At 32.7% G+C, this 21,671-nt stretch overlaps 1 protein-coding gene across 1 annotated transcript in view; it reads right to left on the reverse strand.

Annotated features, from left to right (window-relative positions):
- Positions 1 to 21,671, reverse strand: part of LOC113520503 (dorsal-ventral patterning protein Sog) — a 104,598-nt gene that overhangs the window by 40,613 nt on the left and 42,314 nt on the right. Inside the window, exons 2-3 of the mRNA XM_052897304.1 lie at positions 11,162 to 11,265; positions 9,946 to 10,078 (exon numbers count right to left, since the gene is read on the reverse strand). Coding sequence (XP_052753264.1) covers positions 9,946 to 10,078; positions 11,162 to 11,265 — 237 coding nt within the window. The remainder of the gene's footprint in view (positions 1 to 9,945; positions 10,079 to 11,161; positions 11,266 to 21,671) is intronic.

Genomic DNA, 21,671 nt, shown 5'->3' on the forward strand with positions numbered 1-21,671 from the left:
TTAGCGTGTATAGATAGCCGTGTCCTCGGTGGCGCCGGCGCCGGCGGGCGCCGCGACGCCGCTGTTTGCGCTCCACGTATGTTCACTATTTACGCAAGTACGTATCGCATTGTTTCAACAAACATCGTTAAACTATGAAAATCGTGACATCAGAATTGCCCACATCGATAAATTTAAAATTATAATACTTTTCGTGAATAATAACAATGCTACGTTTTAGGTCACTGTTTCTAAATTTTTCTCACTATTTTAACCAAATAACTGTACTGTATAATTTTTTGTTTATTGCATTTTTAATGATATGAAAACTTTCTTATTTAATATCAATATCAGTGCGGTCTTTACACGAATTGATTCGATACACAACAATTAGGAAAAATTTTCGTGTCGATAACAGGTACACGTGTCTAAATTTTTTTTATATATATTTTGCAACGTTTACTAATCTTGCATAGAGCGATATTAGATATTTGAATTGAGTAAAATTCATTATAATTACAAATCTGTAATTAAAAATCCTTTATATAAATCAGGAGATACTTTACAATTAACCATATATAGCTATAATAATATTTGCACGTTTATTAATACCCAGTTCTCGCAAATACTGAAATCTAGCAGAATTAAAATTTTATCTATTTTACGAGATTCGATATCCTAAGCATTAAACGCTATCATTCACACAATATCATTCTTATTGTGTTTTTATTTCATACTTTGTCACCTCTTAGCACGTTGTCGATGTAACCAATCATCATAAAATACGGTATACGTATAGTATTTGAGATCAAGAAGGGCAAAATCTGCATTTTATCTTCATCAAGGAGCATATCTCTAGCGCATCAGGGATAAAAGTAATAATAATAATTAATAATATAACATAATATATTTATATATATTTATATTTAGATTTAAATAAATATAGTCATGGACTATATTTATTTAAATCTAAAAAAATATCACAAACATTAAACAAATAACGTTTTTGTTTACCGAATATGGCAGCGCTTCCATTATATTATAGGTATAATTTTAATCTTTCGTAAGCAATCAACGTATAGATATTTACTGTACTGTGATAAAAAATTGGCTATTCATTATATCTAAACATTATTAGGCTAGAAGTTTAGAATTGATATCATGATAAGAATATAAGATAAATAGAATAGTCAATTAACTTTATACAACACACAACAATCATGGTGCCCACTGATATCAATAAACCCACATGACATGAAATGATTATGGTTTTTCATCATTACCAAATTATTCTTGAAGAAATTAGTATAACCAGATAAGAACAAAATGACGATCTTTAGTTTATAGTGCAAATAGGAAGACATAAGTTTGTTTCTAAAACTATTCATACAATACTATATTATTTACTTTACCATTAAATCCTTCCTAGCGTTAAAAGAATCTATGCTAAATAAATATTAAATCCAAAAAATACTTATATTTACTTCTAAATACATTTTAATTAGTAACTAAATACGTATAAATCACATTATTTAACGTAACAACAAGTTTAATTCTAATTTACACAGGATTAACTGCGGTATATAGCTACTTATAATTTACATATTAAATTAAATATACTAAACTTAATCAACCAATTGATGCAAAATACTTCAGAACTCAAAAGTAGAGCAACAAAAAATTAAATAAAACAACTCAGTTTGGCAGACACTTATTACTGTTTTCACCCACAACTTCCTTCCGCAGAGTATCATTAAATAATTCTAATATATTCATTAATGAACCTGATTGGTTCCTATATTTGGACTATGGTATGACCTTCCACATACCGCATGAGAATTGTTCGACTTGTGTATGTATAAAAAACAAGAATAGGATTCTTAACACGTTAACGCTAAAACGTGACTAGATATGCGATTTTTAATAAAACACTTTGCATTCTTTAAGTATTTATCTGACTTTTTTATGCAACTTAGAATAACAATCAAGCTGATAGTCCACCTATGGAAAATGGCAACATAACAATTTAAATATTAACAGTACTACAAATATCACCTTATACAGAGGACTTAAGTATAGTGACTCACTACCTTATATTTTTACTGAATTAATAAACTCCTTGAACCAAAACAAAGCAAGCAAACGTTTGTTTAGCAGTCATAATAAGACGTGTAGGTCCCGGTATAGAATAGGTCACCCTTTCTTTTCCCGTGGGTGTTGTAAGAGGCAAATAAGGGAGCTTATGGTGGAGAGATGGGCAAAAGCGTTCCTCTTAAAAAAAATCACCAAAAGCCAAGCTGCGGTTGTCAACTTGCTTGCCAAGCGTGGCAATTAATGGCAAACCCCTCCCTTATGGCGGAGGCTACGTTTAACAGAGGACAGTTAACGGCTGATACAAAACCCTAATTATGATGAAATATAGCCGTGTGGTCCTGGCATAGAACGGACTAGACTTTCCTTTCCCGTGGGTGTCATAAGAGACGAATAAAGAAATGTAATGGTCGAGCAGCGTCACTCTTAAGACGTCACCAAGACGTAACTGCTGTTGCCAACCCGCCTGCCAAGCAAAAATGCTTTTTGATATATAGTTAATATATCTATTTATATGTCTAATTGTTATTTTATTATTTGAAAATTATTGCTCAAAGTTTTTTCCTGACTAATACTATACGTATATAACTTTACCAGGTATATTTCATACAGATAGATTGAATAGCTCTTGTAATACAGATTGCTAATTCGTATGCATGTTATCATAGTTACCAGTCCGCAACGATCTCATCATTTTTAATGAAACATCAACAAATAGATGGATAATTACATGGATCACTGAATCAGATAAATAATATTAATACTACTATTATTCTTTGCAAAACAATGACTCTATCTAGTGCCATATATTTCTAGGCCCCGTCGCTTTGCAGAAAAAGAATTCAGACGTAGCATACCGGACAACGTATACGAGCACACGCCCTCCAACACGCATCAAATAATACGAGTAATAAATTTTAATCTACTTAAAATAAGGAGATTTGGAAGTCACTTAATTATTTGTTTTTTTTTAATGTTTCTTATTTATTTATTCAGTAGTATATGTACGTGTACAAAACGGACTTGATGCCAAAAGCATTTCATCCCAGTCCACCGTAGGGAAGTGTTAGTTCGTGTTTATTCTTAATTCTTCTTATAAGTAACTGATATACATACATATTAAAATTTGCATAGATAAACAAATAAATATATATAAATATAAAATATACTTACACATATATAAGATATACTATATTATACACGAGGATGCGAATAATAAATAATACATCATGCTTGGATAAAGCATAAAAAGGAACATAAACTTTCTTCTATGCGAGGATTGAATACGTAATTATTATACTAAAGCTACCAAAACTTTGTTTGTTTTTTTCTAATAAAATGCTATGTTACTCGCTGTTAGTACAGCTTTCTGTAAGTGAAAGAATTTCTAAATCAGTTTTGTATTATTTGATTGAATTTAAGTATTATAAACAAAAAATATTTCCTACTTATAAAATTAATTTAGTTTAAATGATTGAAATGAAAACATGGCATTACTATATTCTTCTTTACAATATAGGTACAATTCAAATAGTTTCATATATTATACAAGTTAAGATATGTCAAAACAGTGATCTTCAATAATCTATATATTTAAGTGCACCACAAGGTCCATTCTGCGGTCCGCTATAGCCGGTCACGCACCGTTTACACCACAAACTACTATTCAGTTACCACAGATTAAGTTTTTTTTTTTATTTTCTCTATGGCATCCACAATATGCTTCTATACTGACCGCAATCGCCTGGTGTTTCCTCATCAACATTAAAATTGTATGAACACACACTTGTGGCTGACACCTGTCTAGAATGCTCCATTTAGCCTCACGTCTGATCGTGTTCGGTTTAATAGTCATAAAGCTTATACATTATGTCAGTATACTCCAAATCGAATTCATCGATAAAACCCCAAATTACGTTACCATCAGACGGATTGTATGCTTATTTGTCTTTGTGGTATAAAAAAGGGTAATCAAAAAGGGTACGGTAAATCTTAATAATCAAATATTGTGAATTAATTATTTTCTTAAACAAAAACAACTTTAATAAAGACAAAATGATTATGGAACATACAAGGAACAAAACGTCAAAATTGACAGACCAGCGCTTATGTTTTTAAAGAGCAAGTTAGATTGCAAAAGTTTTAAAACTAGATACGTTTGTTTCGGTTATGCATGTTTTTTTTAATAAAATAAAGCTTATGTTACTGAGTGATAACTCAAGCTTTCGATAGGTAAAAGAATTGTTAAAATCGTTACGTATTTTTTAGTTTATCCATATTAACAAAAACAAAAACATTCACATTAGATGGAAAAATAAGTTGAAGCTGATAGTATTCATATACGACATCAAAGCGATTTATTTTTCTCATAAAAAAAAGCGCAAACGGAATTATGCAGTTGTGAAAGCAGAGACACCGAACTGAGAAAAATAAAACGCCAGCATCGGCGTGCTCAAAACAAATTCCTTGGAGGCACATACAGTACACCAAATTAGATACACTCGTGATCGACTGGTCGGCAGAATGAACCCACAGCCACGCCATTCGATAGACCGTGAACGCACGCAGCGAACCTTCACATAGTCTATGGCATCGTTAAAAACACAATACCTTTTTAATCTCTATAAAAAAGGAAGTTCGCAATTCGATTTTATATTTTATATATTTAGGCATGTCTCTTTAATTTTAAAACTTCATTTATAATTATAATGTATTCGGTAAAATCTGGGCTTATTATTACTTCACCACAACTGCAATAATGGAAAAATACCTCCGATCATGCCCAGGTATTAATAACATATTTATTTATTATTGCTTATCTTTAATAGAGAAGGTTAAGTGCACACTCGTAGGTATAGATCGCAACTAATTTTGTCAGGACTGAAGCCGATGTGTTGGAAAAAATCTTAAATTGTAGAAAATCCTTTCGCTTCCTAAACAATCGCAATTACAACTTCTACTTGGTCCTGATTGTGCTTAGACACATTGTAAACTTCCAATCCAAAATCAAACCTGTCCACAAGTCGTATTTATCACACTCCTTAGAAACTTATTAAGACGATGGCCGGTATAAGCTAAAAATGCAAAACTAAATTCGTCATATAAATATTGACCAGAAGATTGATAATATCTACTTTTAACTTTCTGCAGACAGCCTAAGTATTACTTTAGATAGATTTTTATTCTACAAACGATAACATTAGGAAATATTTTTTACATTGTATATATGTATTTAAATACACTATTTCCTAATACTCAAACTAGGAATATAAGTTCCGTGAGATACCAAGTATGTCATCATTTCTGATAAGGTTGTTATTTTATTATATCCTTAACTGACACCAATTAAGTAATATATTATTATTTCATAATATTCGATTATTAAATAATTTTATTTATGTAAATTCTGTTAAATCACTCCTTTATAAATACCAAATCATATCTCCGATATCACTAACCATCTCCCTTTTACAAGCGTAAAATTCATTTAAGTTTTATTACCGCAACACCTGGCGGGGTTTCAATTAAAAATCATACATTTTACAGTCTTCATATGGCACTGGCGATTTATTAAAAGCACGATAAACTATATTATTACAGCGAGCGACCGGCAGACGGCCAACTAGAGTTCTCACAAAGGCAAAACAGTGAATCAGATTTGATGCGTTTTATAGTTATGAGCCTCAGATAGACTTTATGGTCGCCTTTCAGTTCCGCCGTATCCAAACGTAATGTTTATACTCTTTATCAAGTATTTAACTCATTCAAGCTATTATAATTTGTCCTTATATTCATACATATTTCATATTTTATTATAAAATGTGCATAAATATAAAGACAAGTTTGATTTTCTTATTAATATTATTGACCTTATAAATGCTTATGTGTATTCTTAATTCCTGGCGCTTTAACGGCTGTACCAATCGTCATAAAATCTGTTATACAATATTTAAGATAGAAGAATGTTAGCTACTTTTTTAAGTAGGATACTTATCCACTTAAACTAAGTAAGAAATACAGTTAATTATACAATAACTATTAACATCGCTCTGTGAGTATAATTTTACATACGAGTATCTATCATAAGGGTATGGCTTACATTGTGACGTAGTTAATTTTTAGTAGTTATTTTATTTATTATATTATATTGTGTTAATTTTATATTTAAAAATTTACGATTTATTACAAATAAAATATTTATGAATCACTTTTGCCGTAATCGAATTTGAAATTCTGCAAATCTATACATACACATTATTTCTTAGGTCTGATATTATTTAGCTACATAGTTTCCATAATAAAACTTGTGTTTCTTTAAAGTTTTCTTTTAATGGCTATCGCTAATATGTTCCAGTAGCTACTCAAAAGTCATTGGTCGAAAACGACGCCAACTTTAGCCATACCCTTTTATACAGTATGATACAGTGCACGCTATGAGTCGTTAATCCTTGCGAGCTTTCCCGCAGTCTCCAAAAATGAGTTAAGAAATGTAAAAAGTGCGTACGTTGACATCGTCGATATTCGTTCGCAAAAAATTCTGTGTTGTAAGTTGTGTTCGCTAAAAAGGCGCGCAGACGGCGTCGCGGCGGCGGGTCGACGGCCGCGCCCGGAATAACTAACACCAGCAGCTATTTGCAGCAGCGGCCGGTGCGGGCGCAGGGGGGCGCACCAGCGCGTGCCATTTCTGCACCATCGCCCGGTGCATCTGAGTAATGTCATTGTAATGCTCTCGATATAGTCCTAATGACTGAACGCGGCAGGCAGACGCGGCGTCGGCGACGTCGACGTTTCGGCTACGGCCTTAAGACATTCGCGTAACATTTGCAGTTTCTGCTTTCTCCTGTTCCGAACTATGTAAAATTGTATCCTATATAAACCTCAATAATACACAGCTCAATATCAATTCAAAGCTATGCGAATGAAATTAAATAGAAGCAACCCTAGTGCATTCCACTTTCAGATCAGTTCTGGTTGTAATCGTTAAAATCAGCGGGTTGATCAGCGTGATCATAATAGGTTAATCTTCCTCCTATTTGACTCTCTCTCGTCTATTTGCCAAGGAATAGTACCTTAATGAGCTGTTGATACGGGTAATTTTAACTACTTAAGATACGATATTTCGCTGACAATGCGTATTCGTCATAGAGAATTTCTCATAATGTTAACTTAATAGTGTAATGTGAATCCATAAGCAAACGTCCTACTGTAGTGTAAATCTTACACTTAATGTATATTGATGAGAGCCGTGGGAGCCACCGCTCGCCAGTCAACTGTCATTTGTCATCGCCAGTTCCTGTCACATCGCATACGCATACTTTCTTACATTCCGCAATTACCTTTTAAAGACTGCAAGTTTGCCGATACCGCAAAAAATATGCGCCTACTTAAGGGAATGATGGATGACGCCTATACGATACGTTATAGCAGATAGGTATTACAAAATGTGATGTGTTTATGATAAACATTTAGTAGCTACCCAATCAACATTCAGATACCTAGTGTTTTTTTATTAGGTTTAAGAATATTTACTACCGAATCCGTTGTCATATATTATATTATTAATAATTCTGTTATTTGCATCTATAGTCTTAATCGACAAAGTGTCATGTTTCACGAAGCGGAACGGGTCACCCGAAAATGGCATATTAATGCCAGTCATTCAAGGAGCATACATACAAAACTTCATAAAGCTGTATATCGTTCGTTCGATTTCCACATGTGTGGATAGTTTTCGCGACAGATGGCCCGTGAGTCACTAACCTGTTGGTTCACTATATGTTTCCAATATCATCGAGACGGCATCGACTCGCTAATACTGCCGAGACACCAAAATGTGGATACAATGTTTAATGGATGTGTTTATTAGCTCCTAATAAACCGTTCCCCTTTATTACTTGTGTATCATGTAACAACCAAAAAAGACGTGACATCATCCAGTTCAGACATGGTCTACTGCTTTGATCAAGTGACAATATTTGGGACTAACTGTGCTCGCGAGTTTGATTGTGTTTATTATTTAAAATTTATCCTTATTAACCTCACGTAAACATTGCTACTAAAAGAATGTAGAAAATATTCAGATAAAATCTAAATTATAATAAACTCAAACTGACTCAATAAAAATGCATTTTTTAAACGTAAAAAGTCAACTCTTTCATAACGACATAGTAAACAGAAAGTTGCCTAAGCAACTATTCTAAAATTTACCAATTTGGATTCATCACTTATTTGTACCTCCCCTGCTAGATTTCAGAAATATTTTATATCTTTACTATTCAACACCATCAGTGAAAGAAAAGCCTCCCATACTAACTGACCCGCTGAATGCGCTGTTAGTACGGAAGGTTCGAAATATTTTGTCGACCTATTTTTTATTGCGAAAAAGTAGTAGATGGTTTTGCTGGTGAAATACTTTCATAAAAAGCTAATTACTTCGAATTCGCCATTTATATTTTTATTATTTATGGTATTTTCATCAATGAGATAATTATCATATTGAACCTGTATACCTACTTAAAAACCGACATGGAGTATATAAAAGTGATATAAAGCAACAGATATCGCTGTTCTGCGGAAATCAATTGATAGCGGTAATTGTTCTACATATTTTCTATTTTATCATGAAGTTTGTGATAATAACGTCGAAAGATTCTAGAGAACAACATGTGAAGAGTAGCTTCGTGTTTTCTTAATTAAGTGCTCTATCTGCCTCATAGACGTATTTACATGAACTGTCTGTCTCATTAATGTTTTCGAATTTATATTTCTAGAATAATTATGAAACCGCCACAGAAATTACAAAAGAAAATATAAAAAATAAGAAATGAAAATGTGTTGTAGTCAACACATATAGTAAAAATATACTATTTGATACAACGCCGTCCTGTTTTAAACTAAGTACATGTTGAATTTACAATAGATAACTGATGAACATTCTGTTTTTAATGCATATATTTTACACAGAACACAAACATATTGATAAATACAAATGTTTGCAATATTTACGCGAGAATCGAACCCGCAACAGAAAGGTGAGACCACTACACCACCAAGGTCAATATTATATTGATGATTGGTTGTTGCCACTTAGCGAAGTGAAATATGATATAAAAGTAAAATTATGGAAAAGTAGGTACAAGTGTTCCATAATTATTATATTGTAATACTTATACAATTAAATGTACGTACAATGTACATAGATATCAAAGGCTGGTGTATATTACTAAACGATATATTATACTATCAAACATATAGAGTGAAATTGAAATTGTTAGCCTCCTTCGCATTTGTGTATTTTATTTGTAAATTTGCCCATTTTTCCAAAGATACCTGGGCCTGAGAGCACATTTTTAGCATTCCATACAAAATCAGACTCGTACTGCCACTCATGATTAAGGATCCCAAATAGTAACGGAACTAGTCGAGCTTTCTCGGTCTAATTACACGTAAATTAAATTGGTAGTTATTACAATATAATGTGTAATTACAAAACTTAAAAAAAATAAAATTCCATACAAAATTAACAGTTGGAAGCACTGTGTTAATTTTTGTTTGTCAAATCATGTTTTTTGGACAACATGTAACTACCTACTCGTATTTTCAATTTTAGTATTTTTTTTTAAATATTCTGTACCTTTAAGGTTCAACTAGTGATTAATAGTTTAATATAAACTAAAAATACATGCTTCAATGTTTTTACTATCACCTAATTGTGAATCCTTTACATATAAAATGGTACTATAAAGTGCAAAGTACTTGTTAATCACTTGAAAGTTACTATTTACATGCTCCTACTAAATCATACGATATACGAGTGTTTAATTCATGTAAATCGAGTATTAATGTTTACTTTCAATATAATTGATAGTTACTTACTGTTGGCATCTCCTGGGCAAGTCTTGCAACACCTGCCAGGAAGTAGCACGGGGGTGTCACATGATGGTACAGGACAGTCGTTCTTTATATTGCGGCAGTGCACTTTCGCCACCATCCTACGTTTTTTTTGCACCTACAACATAACAAAGTATATATTATTAAAATGCTTATTTTAAACAGAATATATGGCGATAAAAATGTAAACCAAAAACAGGAGGTTTTCCTATTTAGGTTTTGTGATATCTTCGCCTATTGTGAACCGATTTCGATGGTTACATTTTGAATCATAAATCAAATTTCTTTTCATATTTGCTCCGTAATTATACCAAATTTGGAATTATTTTAAATTTCTACAATACTGTTATTGTCATTTCTTCAAACTTGTTTTGCAACTAAGTATAATAATTTTAAATGTATACGACGACAGACATAGTACAACGTACTCACATTATACCACTACCCTCATTAAGTCCCATCCTACGTACATTGGTCCAGTTGCAATCGTGTGTAAACAAATAAAATTCATTATAATAGACTTACATATACATACGTACGTTTCATATTGACATTAATTTTATGCGATTATCCAGAATATTCAAGACATGCATATTTTAAATATTTTGATCTAAAGTTGTTAATACTCGTAACCTTCATAAAGTATAGTGGCACAAAATAAATACATACTTGTATTTGGAACTTGTCTGATAAGTAACTAGAAACGATACACAAGGTCACCACGAAGAAGAATATTATCCTACTGTGACAAAGGTGGTCACGAGACTTGGTATAGGATTCTACATCGAGTTTTTTTTTAACGCTAGTGTTTTGTACTGTATTCCGATAGAAAAGAATTGTGATATATTGTACTCTTTCATCATCATGATGAGATAATGTTTACCAGAGAGAAACTTTGTACAGAGTTCGTCTGTAAGTAGGACAAAAGTATTTAACTTTTGTCCTACTTGTGTTTTTGTCGCTAAGCAGTTATGCGTTTACATGGTTGTGTTTTAACTTGAACGATGAGATATATCATGAAATTACAAAGTAACAACACATGGAGTGTACCATGGTGTTGTTGGCGATTATTAACGACGGTTACCACTTTCCATTAGATGATTCATCACTTTGTTTGCCTTTTCAAGTTATATAAAAAGTATCTGGTACATATTTCAATGTCAGATCAGTTCATAAGCACTAGAATGTGGAGAATACGTACCGGTAAACACTCACATATGATGCAGTACATGACACCGAAGGGAGGCCCCAGGTCCGCATACCACGAAGAGCCTAACTCCTTCGGTTGCTTGCCAAACTGACATTCTGCAACAAATATTACAAATTTACATATACGATTTTAAATATGTTCGAGATTAATAAACATAAATAGAAAAATATCCTTCATCGGATCTTTTCCTATAAAAGAAGAACATTAATCCACTTTTATGTATAAAAATCAATGAATAAAAACTATAACCATTTGCAATCAGACTCAGTCAAACCTATGGATTACGCAACGAGCAACTCGGTGATACGATAATCAAACCATTACAAAATTCATTAACAAAGATAATTAAGTAGATTGTAGTTTTCAAAAATTTTAATATTAGTTTTTTTTTTTTATTTTCTGAATAAAATAAGTACTTATCTACATACAATCTATTGCAATGCAATTTATAAATTAATACCTACTTCATTACAGAAAATTCATGAACAATATTAATTTTACTCTTCTCGCCGTCGCAATTTAATAAGAAATATATTTAGTTTAAGTATCTATAAATTATCGGAACTACAAACATTAAAAAGAAAACAAATGATTAGGTGTTGTAGATAGGTTGGCTATCAGATGCTTCAGGTCGATAACGTGGCCTGGCCTCTATAAATAGGCGTCACTGTTATCTGCCTCTCGTAACTATTTAATTAACCTCACTCCACGAGTGCACTGATAACGATTGAGACATGTTGCGTGAGAACATATTGATCTTTATGTTGGTCGTTGCTTACTGTACGTACATTAAATTTATATACCGTATATTACAGCGCGCCTCAATCTATGCACATATCACCTATAATAAGGAAGAAGGGTGACGGGCGCCAGCGTTCAGATTAGGATGCAGCAATCACGACGCATTTTACACCCGGCTACAACTTTATTATATGTGTCCTACTTAACAACACTCACCATATATCGGTCCTATCACTAATATACGACAAATTTCCAGACAACCATGGCATACCTACTATATATTTTTTTCCTCACAACAAGTGCCAAGAAAACGTCATGATTGCCACTCCCGCTCGATCTTGTATATATATATTGCCAGACTTATTCTCAACACCTACTTTGGTCGACTCTACACGCATTTATTTAGATCCGAAAAATTTATGAAAATATAATCTTTGACACGATTTAGGCATATAAAGCAACGCGGGACATCGTGTAACCTTCTCCAGTTTTCTCGGAAACTTTGGCAGAAAGCCAGAAACGCTTCACTAGGGAAATGAAAATTGGTGACGCGAGTCTTATGCTTTTTTCACGATCTGTTTATGGAATATTTGTTTACTGTATATTTTTAATGCAATGTATTAAAATTTAAAAAGAAAAAGAGAACCGCAAACCATACATTGATTTACAACGTTTTTCGCCTACAGCGTCATATTTTATTATATTTTAATTTGTAATCTCTGAAGCGTGGCGTGGTGCAGAAGGCCTCGAGGTTACGTTGTGTCATAGATCACGATAAGTATGAGTTACATGTCAACCGGCCACAAGTGTAGTGTCTGCTCATTGAAGCGTAAGTCGTGTCAATAAATCCTTTGCATAAAAGGGTTGTGCACCATATTTCAGCAAGCGTGGGCCGCACATATAAATTGTTCGCTCCGAATTAGCCTTAAGCAGGATATTTTGACGTGTGCAACAATATTGGCTAGCTTATATCGTTTGAAACGAGGTTCATGTCAGGAACATCATGAGTGGGAGCCAAAGAGATTATATGTATGATGTAGTAATCACACGTGACATCTCTTTTGATCTACTCAGCGAGCACAAAAAGTTGACACACGATCCGTCGTCTGAGTGTCCTCGAAGCTTGCAAATAGTGTCGTCTGATCGTCGTTAAATATCGACTATTAATCGATTTTTCGATGGAAGCCAGAAATAATATAATTATCGATAATATAAAGAATTTATATATAAAGAACCTTGTGTTATATAAACAATTATTCGATTAAAATTAAAATAATTAGGTTATAATCGGTTAAATTACGTTAAACTAGATATCGATTTATTCGATACCAAATCGATTTGCTTATTGATTGCATCTAAGAAAGTAATAATCGTTATACTGGGTTGTAGATTAATAGTATAGATTAATTGATATCCGATTTTTACCCAACACTATTTGCGAGTCATAGCGTAAACATAGCGGGTGGTTCGGTAGCGACATGACTGTACAACTGATATATTTGCCGCAATCTTCCGTTTGACATGGATTAAACGATTTAGATCATTCTATTTTTTCAATTACAACAACTTCTAATTCTACACGTCTATATGAGCACTACGTGATCGGTGTCATCAGAAGGATATCTACTCCATAATTTTTTTTTTTGTATGTACACATACGTATTACGTCTATAATGGCAAAGAGTATATAGTCAAGCCGTTTTACCTAATCGGTGTGCTGTATTACTAATATTAATGTTTAGTGACTTTAATTTAGCCAGAAAGTAAATATATTATTATAATTATGTTAACTTTGAAATAAAATGCATCGAAAACTTTTCGAATTAATTAAGATTGTGTTCCACAAAAGAAACTGACTTCAGTTGTGACAAATACAGTTATTTTGTTTTAAAAACTAAACTATTGAATCAATTTTGATAAGATTTCTATGAAACCAATATGTAAAAGTATATTCATTCTAAAAAAAAGAATTTTCCAAATCGAAAATCGAAATGTACAACTGACGGAGTTATGAGGTAACAAACATAAATCCAAAATCAACCGAATTGAGAACCTCCTTCTTTTTGAAGTCGGTTAATAATCGACAAAATAAATAACAAAGTACGGTCGCTAGTTAGGGCGATCATATTTTTCTTATTTCGTAAAATTAATTAATTCATATTAATCTATAAGTCGTGTCGTTGCCATGTGGTCTTTTTTTATAGAAGATAATGGAAAGGCCCTGCCTGCGCTAACGGTATACACTGATGGGGCACCATTGAGAGATGATAGGTGCAAATGAAAAAGCAGGTCAGTTAGCCCATCGTGATGAATTCACCTGGAATGCAGCACGATAGTTTTCAGGGGGGACCACGTGAAACTCGACCTGGTTGGGCATATGACTAACAATGGGACTGGTAATCCGTATTACTAACAACTCCCCCCCCCCCCCCCCACTTTGCCGTGTGGTCCCGACATAGAATGGACCACTCCTTCCTTTTCCGTGGGTATCGTAAGAAACGACTAAGAAAACTTAACAGTAAAGGGCATCAGTGTCCGTCTTAGAATATCACCAAAACCTGGTTGCGGTTGCCAACCTGGCTGCGGTTGCCTACCTTCCTGCCAAATATAGCAACTACTGGTAGAATCCCCCTTATGGGGGAGGCTTATATTCAGCAGTGGACAGTTAAAGGCTGATATGATGATGATGAATCTATAAGTCTATTTTTAGTAAACCTAAGCTAATATTAGTTTAGGTATTGCACGACATCAATGAAGATTATAATTAAAAGAAATATTTTCGAATGATTCATTGATTTAAATCGCAGGTGCATAAAATATAACTAAATTATACACAATTTTTTTTATGTTTTTGATGACCTTAATAGTCATAATTTATAAATTATACAAACTTGATCCCCGCTCAATATAAACATTTTGTTTTCATGACTACATCTGCTTGTTTTGGTCTACTTGTTTTATACACGCTATTTACCTAATATATGACCAGTTGGGGAAACATTTGTAAAGTAGAATAGCGAACCTATTGCTAGCAAATACATCCTGTCAAGTCGGCCTCTTCGCGGTTCCCCCTGGAAACCATCGTGCTGAATTCCAGGTGTATTCATCACGACGGGCTTATCTATCATCCATCACTAATACCCTGCCAGCGTATACCGAAAGCGTAGTCAGGGCTACCGTTCCATTATTATCCATTAAAAAAATGGTAGTAGCACTCTGGGAGTGCCAACAGAAGTGAAATCTTGAACGTGTATATTTTTTTAATCGTCAGAGATATCGTTGTTACAGTAACAGTGTCACGAGTTCAATGGTTTTTTTCCATCTCAAAAAATGCCAAAATGCATATGTATCTATGTACGTATATACACAACATATATACTTATATATAGAAGTATCGGTAATAGTAACGAGTTTAATAGTTTTTTCCCATCTCAAATAATGCCCAATGTAGGCGCGTTGGGCATTAAAACGATTTCACTTCAAAAAAACATAATGACATGGAAAATACAGTACAATATAATCCAAAGCAAGCCTAGTAGGATATTAATAATTCGAATACCTATAAAACATTTTGTTATTAAATTTATGCGACCAATATATTCATTCAGATCGAGTGATAGTCCATTTTATTACAACACAAAAGACACAAAGCATTTCCGCTACTGTGGAAAAACATTATGGATACCATGGGCGTCACCGTGTAATCTTTATCTCCACAGTAATGCACATGTCTATTACCACTTACCATTACCGCCAGCTTGTTTGCCAGTACAGTTAATTACGTAACTCAATTGCTAACAATTCTTTAGTAATAACTCTATCTGATCATTACTGCTAATTATCATGGTGCGTATTTTGAGATAAAAACCTTAATCTCGACGTGTCAAAAACACTGCTCGTGAGATTTTGACATTAGTTAGCGTTACCGGGTTGGTACTGTTTTTACAATTTTGCATAAAATGTTCTTGGAAAAATAGAATAATAGGAGAAATATAAAATTGCTGTAAAGAATTTATTTCAGAGTTTTGATATTTGTAAACCGTATATATATATATATATATATATATATATATATATATATATATATATATATATATATATAATCCTACACAGTAAAATGACCTGAAAGTCTGAGCAATGAGGAATTTTTTACGCATCGTAAGTACTAATGGCTCCCTGCTAAAACCTACGTTCAGTAGTTCATATTAAATTTTCGTGTTGTTTATACATATTTAAAAATTTTTTCATCGCGCTAATTCCTGATAGTGTATTTAAATAAATTCAGTTATACAGAAGTATTCCAATTTGGGAAAAAATAAAATCTGATAACGCCAGCGTTAAGGGAGGAAGGGTTTGTTAGTAATGCAGGCCAATCCTATCGTTATCAATATACCCTGTCAAGTCGACCTCCACGCGATCCCCCCTAGAAATTATCATGCTGAATTTCAAGTGTATTTATCACGATGAGCTAACTGACCTGCCTATTAATTCTCACCTATCATCCCCCACTGGTGCCCCGCCAGCGTATACCGTTAGCGCAGGCAGAATCACCAATGCATTATGACCCATAAAAAAAACGCCGGCGTTAGTGTAAACGGTTCTTAAGCCAGGTGTGGTGTCGCTGTGGCGAGGTAGCGCGTATTATGTAAAGTGCGGGCATATCGAATGTCACCAACAGGTGTCTATCAATGTTAATAATAAGAATTATTACCGCACATAATATTTAATTATTCACTTGAATGAATCGAATGTGGCTGTTCATTTGTATATATAAAATCACAAGATACCGTTGTCAATCTATAATCCATCTGGACACAATTCCATACATTGTTCAATCAGATTTAATCTAGCTCCGCTCTAACCCAATTTAATTTAAATAAAAAAATTCTATATTAAAATAATTTAATATTTTGCTTTTCGTACCATAATTATTTATAATTAAATATGAGACCAACACGCGAGCAAATCCTCTCACTATGCGCATTCTACCGATTGTACAATGTATTGTGCTCAGAGGAATTGTTTCACATGATACCCATGGCTATTTTCTAATATCGTACTGCTCGCCACCGACAGAACATTCATTCCCATACCTTAGACCCTGTACAGTCACATGCTACGCGGTTTCAGAGATTTTTCCTCCCACGAATATTTAGATTATAGAATGAGCTCCTGTCGAGACTTTAACAGGAGACTATAACATAGAGTTCATCAAAATAGGGGTAAAGGAGTTTCTTCTGGGTCGGCAATGCGCCTGGAATTACAAGCTTTTATAGATTACGGTAAATGGTGGTGGATTACCATCAGATGAGTTATATGCTCATTTGCGACTTCATGGTACAAAAAAAACCCATATGGTCTTCAAAAATAACTTATAAAAAATATATTTAAAATTGACGAAAAAACACCCAAAAAATACAGGCTAATTGAAAAATTAAGTTAACTTATATCAGTGTAATATGTGATGACTATTTTCATATAAATATAATGATAAACCAGAGTAAAAATACATAGTTACGTTCATAGATGAGAATGAAATTAGATCACTGGTTATTTGATTAGAATTATTTTGTTTAATTCCACTGCAATTAGTATGTGTGTGACTGCCAACTTTCGAAAATTGGCCACCACTATTACTACCAGAAGTTCCGCAACCTTCCATATTAACCATCAATATCTGACTGCTGCAAGATAATAACTAGTTTAGTAAAATATTTGAAATTAGAACAGTCGACTCACCTGAACAAATTATTTTTTTAAATCTATAGTTTTATCAATAAAATTATTGGGATACTTATGCGACTACCTGATGAATAACTCATCATTATGATCTCAGCCATTATCCATCCACTACTGAATATAGATCTCCCCCGTAAAGAATGGCCCTGACACACCCGATGAGTGATTACCTAGTTATTTATTTACAAATTTATCCTACGTATGTAATATATTTATAGTGTTCTTTATCTTCATTATAATTATGTATTCATATCAAAACACTTGATGGAGACGAAATAAATACATAATATTGGGGCGTCGCGACATCGAGGCGTCGCGCCAGACTCGCTTAAATTCACCGAGATTTTATCACATAGATGGTTTTATAGTTGCATAATACAAGCATCTATAACATAAGCATGAGTTCCTTCATGTCATGGAAAACCTTTTTATTGCACTAATATGAGAAAAAAAAATAAGGAAAAATGTATTTATTTTATTTACAATTTTTAATTACAAATGTACTTTGTCCTCACAATTATAATCTCTACTTATATATATTATCTACAGATAAAAGAAACTGATCTAACAGATTGATCTACAGTGACTCACTCAGTAAGTTACTGGTTGAGCTACAATTTACTACTAGAAATTAGAGCTATTAAAGGTATTAGAATTAAAACTAATCATGAAAATACAATTCATTTGGTAATATGTTAAAATGAAATATTATTAAATATAGTAATAATATCCCAGTACTAATTATTGAATTATTAAAAATTTGAAAACAGGTAGAAAATCCATCCATAACAATCATCACAATCAGCAAAGATTACTTTTCCGCGGTTACAACCACGTAAAATAACTAATATATTATTATATAACTATATTAATTTAAGCAAAATATCAAATAACAAAATTAACTAGGGGCAATGTAAAATATAAAAACTACACAAGTGACCAAGGTAATTCGATACGGCGGTTTTAACACTGCGAACTTTGCCGGTAATATGTACAGGTACACGGAATATTATAAGCAAGGTTGGCGGCATTGAAGTTGGCGCCATATGCCAGGGCGCCTTCCTGTTCAATCCATAAAACTCATTCCATTTTTTAAATTTCTTTTTAAATAGTTCTTGCCGTTAATAGTAAAAAAATCTCAATTTATCTGTTCAGATGAGTAAATTACGCGATATCTTTACCAATTCTAAGTCGATTTCGATTTTATTTTTGCAATCGATCAATTCATTGTTTTTTTTTTTGTGTAGCATAATTTTAAATTATCTATATATTTAATATTCTTTCCCCTACTAAGAAAATATATGCTTGAAAATTTAAATAATGTCTTTTAAATAATCGTCATGAAATTAATTATACGTATTATTAAACATGGACAAGTATGGAGGCTACTTTTTATTAAGTCTATCAATGTTTCAATAATAATGCAAATACGCGAACGACATCGCAGCCAACACTTAGTAAATAAATATGTGAGTAATGAGAATTAATCATAATCAAACACATTTAAATAACACAGTGTGTGATTTAAAAACAAAATATCAAGAGGTCATAAATAATCCAATGGGCCGTGTGGACTGTGGATACGACGAGGCAGTGTTTGTGTATTAATAGAGGCTCGTTTCCCTCAACTTTTATATATTATTGTAGACTTCATTGACTGGGCCGGCCGGCGCCAGCTTGTCGCAATTGTGACTGGTTCTTCTCGTTCTATATGTCCATAATTCAACTTATATATGATTATTTCCAATGTACACTGATTAAAATGCAAGAAGGTAATGTAAAGGCCGTTCACGTTGTCAAACCAATTAGTAGAAACCATAAAAATCATACAAATCACTCGGTTTCCTTATTGATCGTTTTATCGGCAAGCGGCGTGAACTTTATTCACTTATTATAACTTTCGGATGACTTATATTGAGACAGTTTTACGAGCTGTAGACAGTTTAAGTGGTGCAAGACATCCGTTAAATTATATTGCAATCCATATTGGGGAGCACGCGTAGGCATGTATTCTGTGCATTATTTCTATAAATTTCGTTAACGTGCTATATTGCGAATGAAATGATTTTGATGCTTAACGACTTATTATTGCGTGAGATAATGGTGACCAGAAGCACATAGTGGACGGGAGCCAACTTACTCAACAAAAATATCGCATATAATTTATTGGATATAATTCTACGAATGCTTGGGGAATGAGAGTGTCGTACAGTTGCACCTCATAAAAACAAATTCAAAAAATATTTCTTAAACATGTGACGCCGGCAGTCGAGGCTTTAAAGTGATATATTTAAAATATCCGGTAAATTACATTAAGTAGCAATTCACTTAATGTGTTTAGAAGACTACAGAATAAAAATCATTTTAATGGCATATTACTGTCGATTATTACTTATTACTTATCTAATAATTTCATCTTATAGATCAAAATCATTAAAAATATTGTATAGGTAAATACTTTGTTTTTAATTCACATAGCAATAAAACTTTTATGAGCTTTTATTACATAATCCTTCATTATATGAATTTTATAAGTTTCATTCTCAAAACGTTTATACACAGACAGATATCATTACTGTTATAATAATTTCAAGGAAACCCTACATTATATATATAATAAGAGGTATAATTATTTAAAATTAAAAATTCAAACCACTCTCTCTAACCTACATCATATAACTTTAATACGTACCTACCTGTAATTAATTACCATCATCATCTTCCCCCCCTTAATTATTTGGGGTCGGCATAATATGATTTTATCCATATTACACAAGGTTTTGGCTTACAACCGGCCGCCTGCCTAACGTGAACCCTCCTTAAAAATGCATTTATTGATATATTCGCTATTTGCGGTATAGAGGAAAGGATTGAGAAAAAAGATTGAGAGGGACGTTGGAAGTGAGTAAAGAAAATTGATAAAATGAAAAATTTATAAGAAAGAGGGACACTACAAATGCGGAAAGGATACTGCAAGAGCTCGGAAGACCGGGGTCGCATATCCTTATGCCTTTATTTCAGAACCGGTCATATCCCTAGAGCAAAACACCCCTGGCACAATCTATAATTAATTACCAATAAATAATATTCTTAACTTTCTTTTAACTCATTTCATTAAACGAATTTATAGCATATTATAAGTCAGATAAAAACAATTTTTATATCATTTAAAATGTCAAAGTTGCAAATCTATAAATACAAAACCGGTGTCGAATGGAAAAATGATGATATTAGTCCTAGATCGTCATATTTTCTGGTTTATAATTAAAGTTAGTACAAATCCAATAACTTCCATGTAATATTAAATATGACATATTAAATACACTTTTATATTATTTGTTTAACTAAAGAACTAGAATCTGAGAGTGGATGACGTTATCAAATGTCAACTGGTCAACCTATAAAGGCGCCATATGGCAACAAAAAATTGAATTAATACTTTTTATCGTTCTAAAGGGCAGCCAAAAGAATTTCTTCTCACATTTTTTTATTCTGATGGTTAAAGAAATTCTCTGTGGAATATTTATTAATAGTTGATAGCAACTTCAAAAAAATATTTTATGTTTTATATTAATATTATAAACTGGCATATTTCTATATACAATTCTGAAAGAATTAAGGAAAATAAATAATTACAAAGTATGAATATTATATAGTAAACTTCTGAAGTTATATTGGAATTGAGTACAATCTGTGACTTCTATAAACTAGTGATACCCAAATAAAAAGACAAACAACATAGTGCAAAATATTAAGAAAAGTAAGTATGATAAAGTCAGATCTGATTTCTCTGATTACCATAAGTTTCGATAACGGCTCAGTCTGGTATCGTTTGATTATCTTTCAAGTGTCCCAAGATCCAATGCAAGCCTAGCCCAAAGCTGTGCAGTATTTAAATCAATGTTTGTGTCTTAAAAAAAAATATTGTCTCTTAATAATTGGGAGCCACGTTAATAGTCTAACGCTAATAAGGTCACCCTTACACGAGTAATAATAGTAGTAATAAAAATGTAAGTCTTAT

The sequence above is a fragment of the Galleria mellonella genome, unplaced genomic scaffold, assembly GCF_026898425.1.
Source record: "Galleria mellonella isolate WM207_F2 unplaced genomic scaffold, CSIRO_AGI_GalMel_v1 utg36, whole genome shotgun sequence".
Taxonomy (NCBI): domain Eukaryota; kingdom Metazoa; phylum Arthropoda; class Insecta; order Lepidoptera; family Pyralidae; genus Galleria; species Galleria mellonella.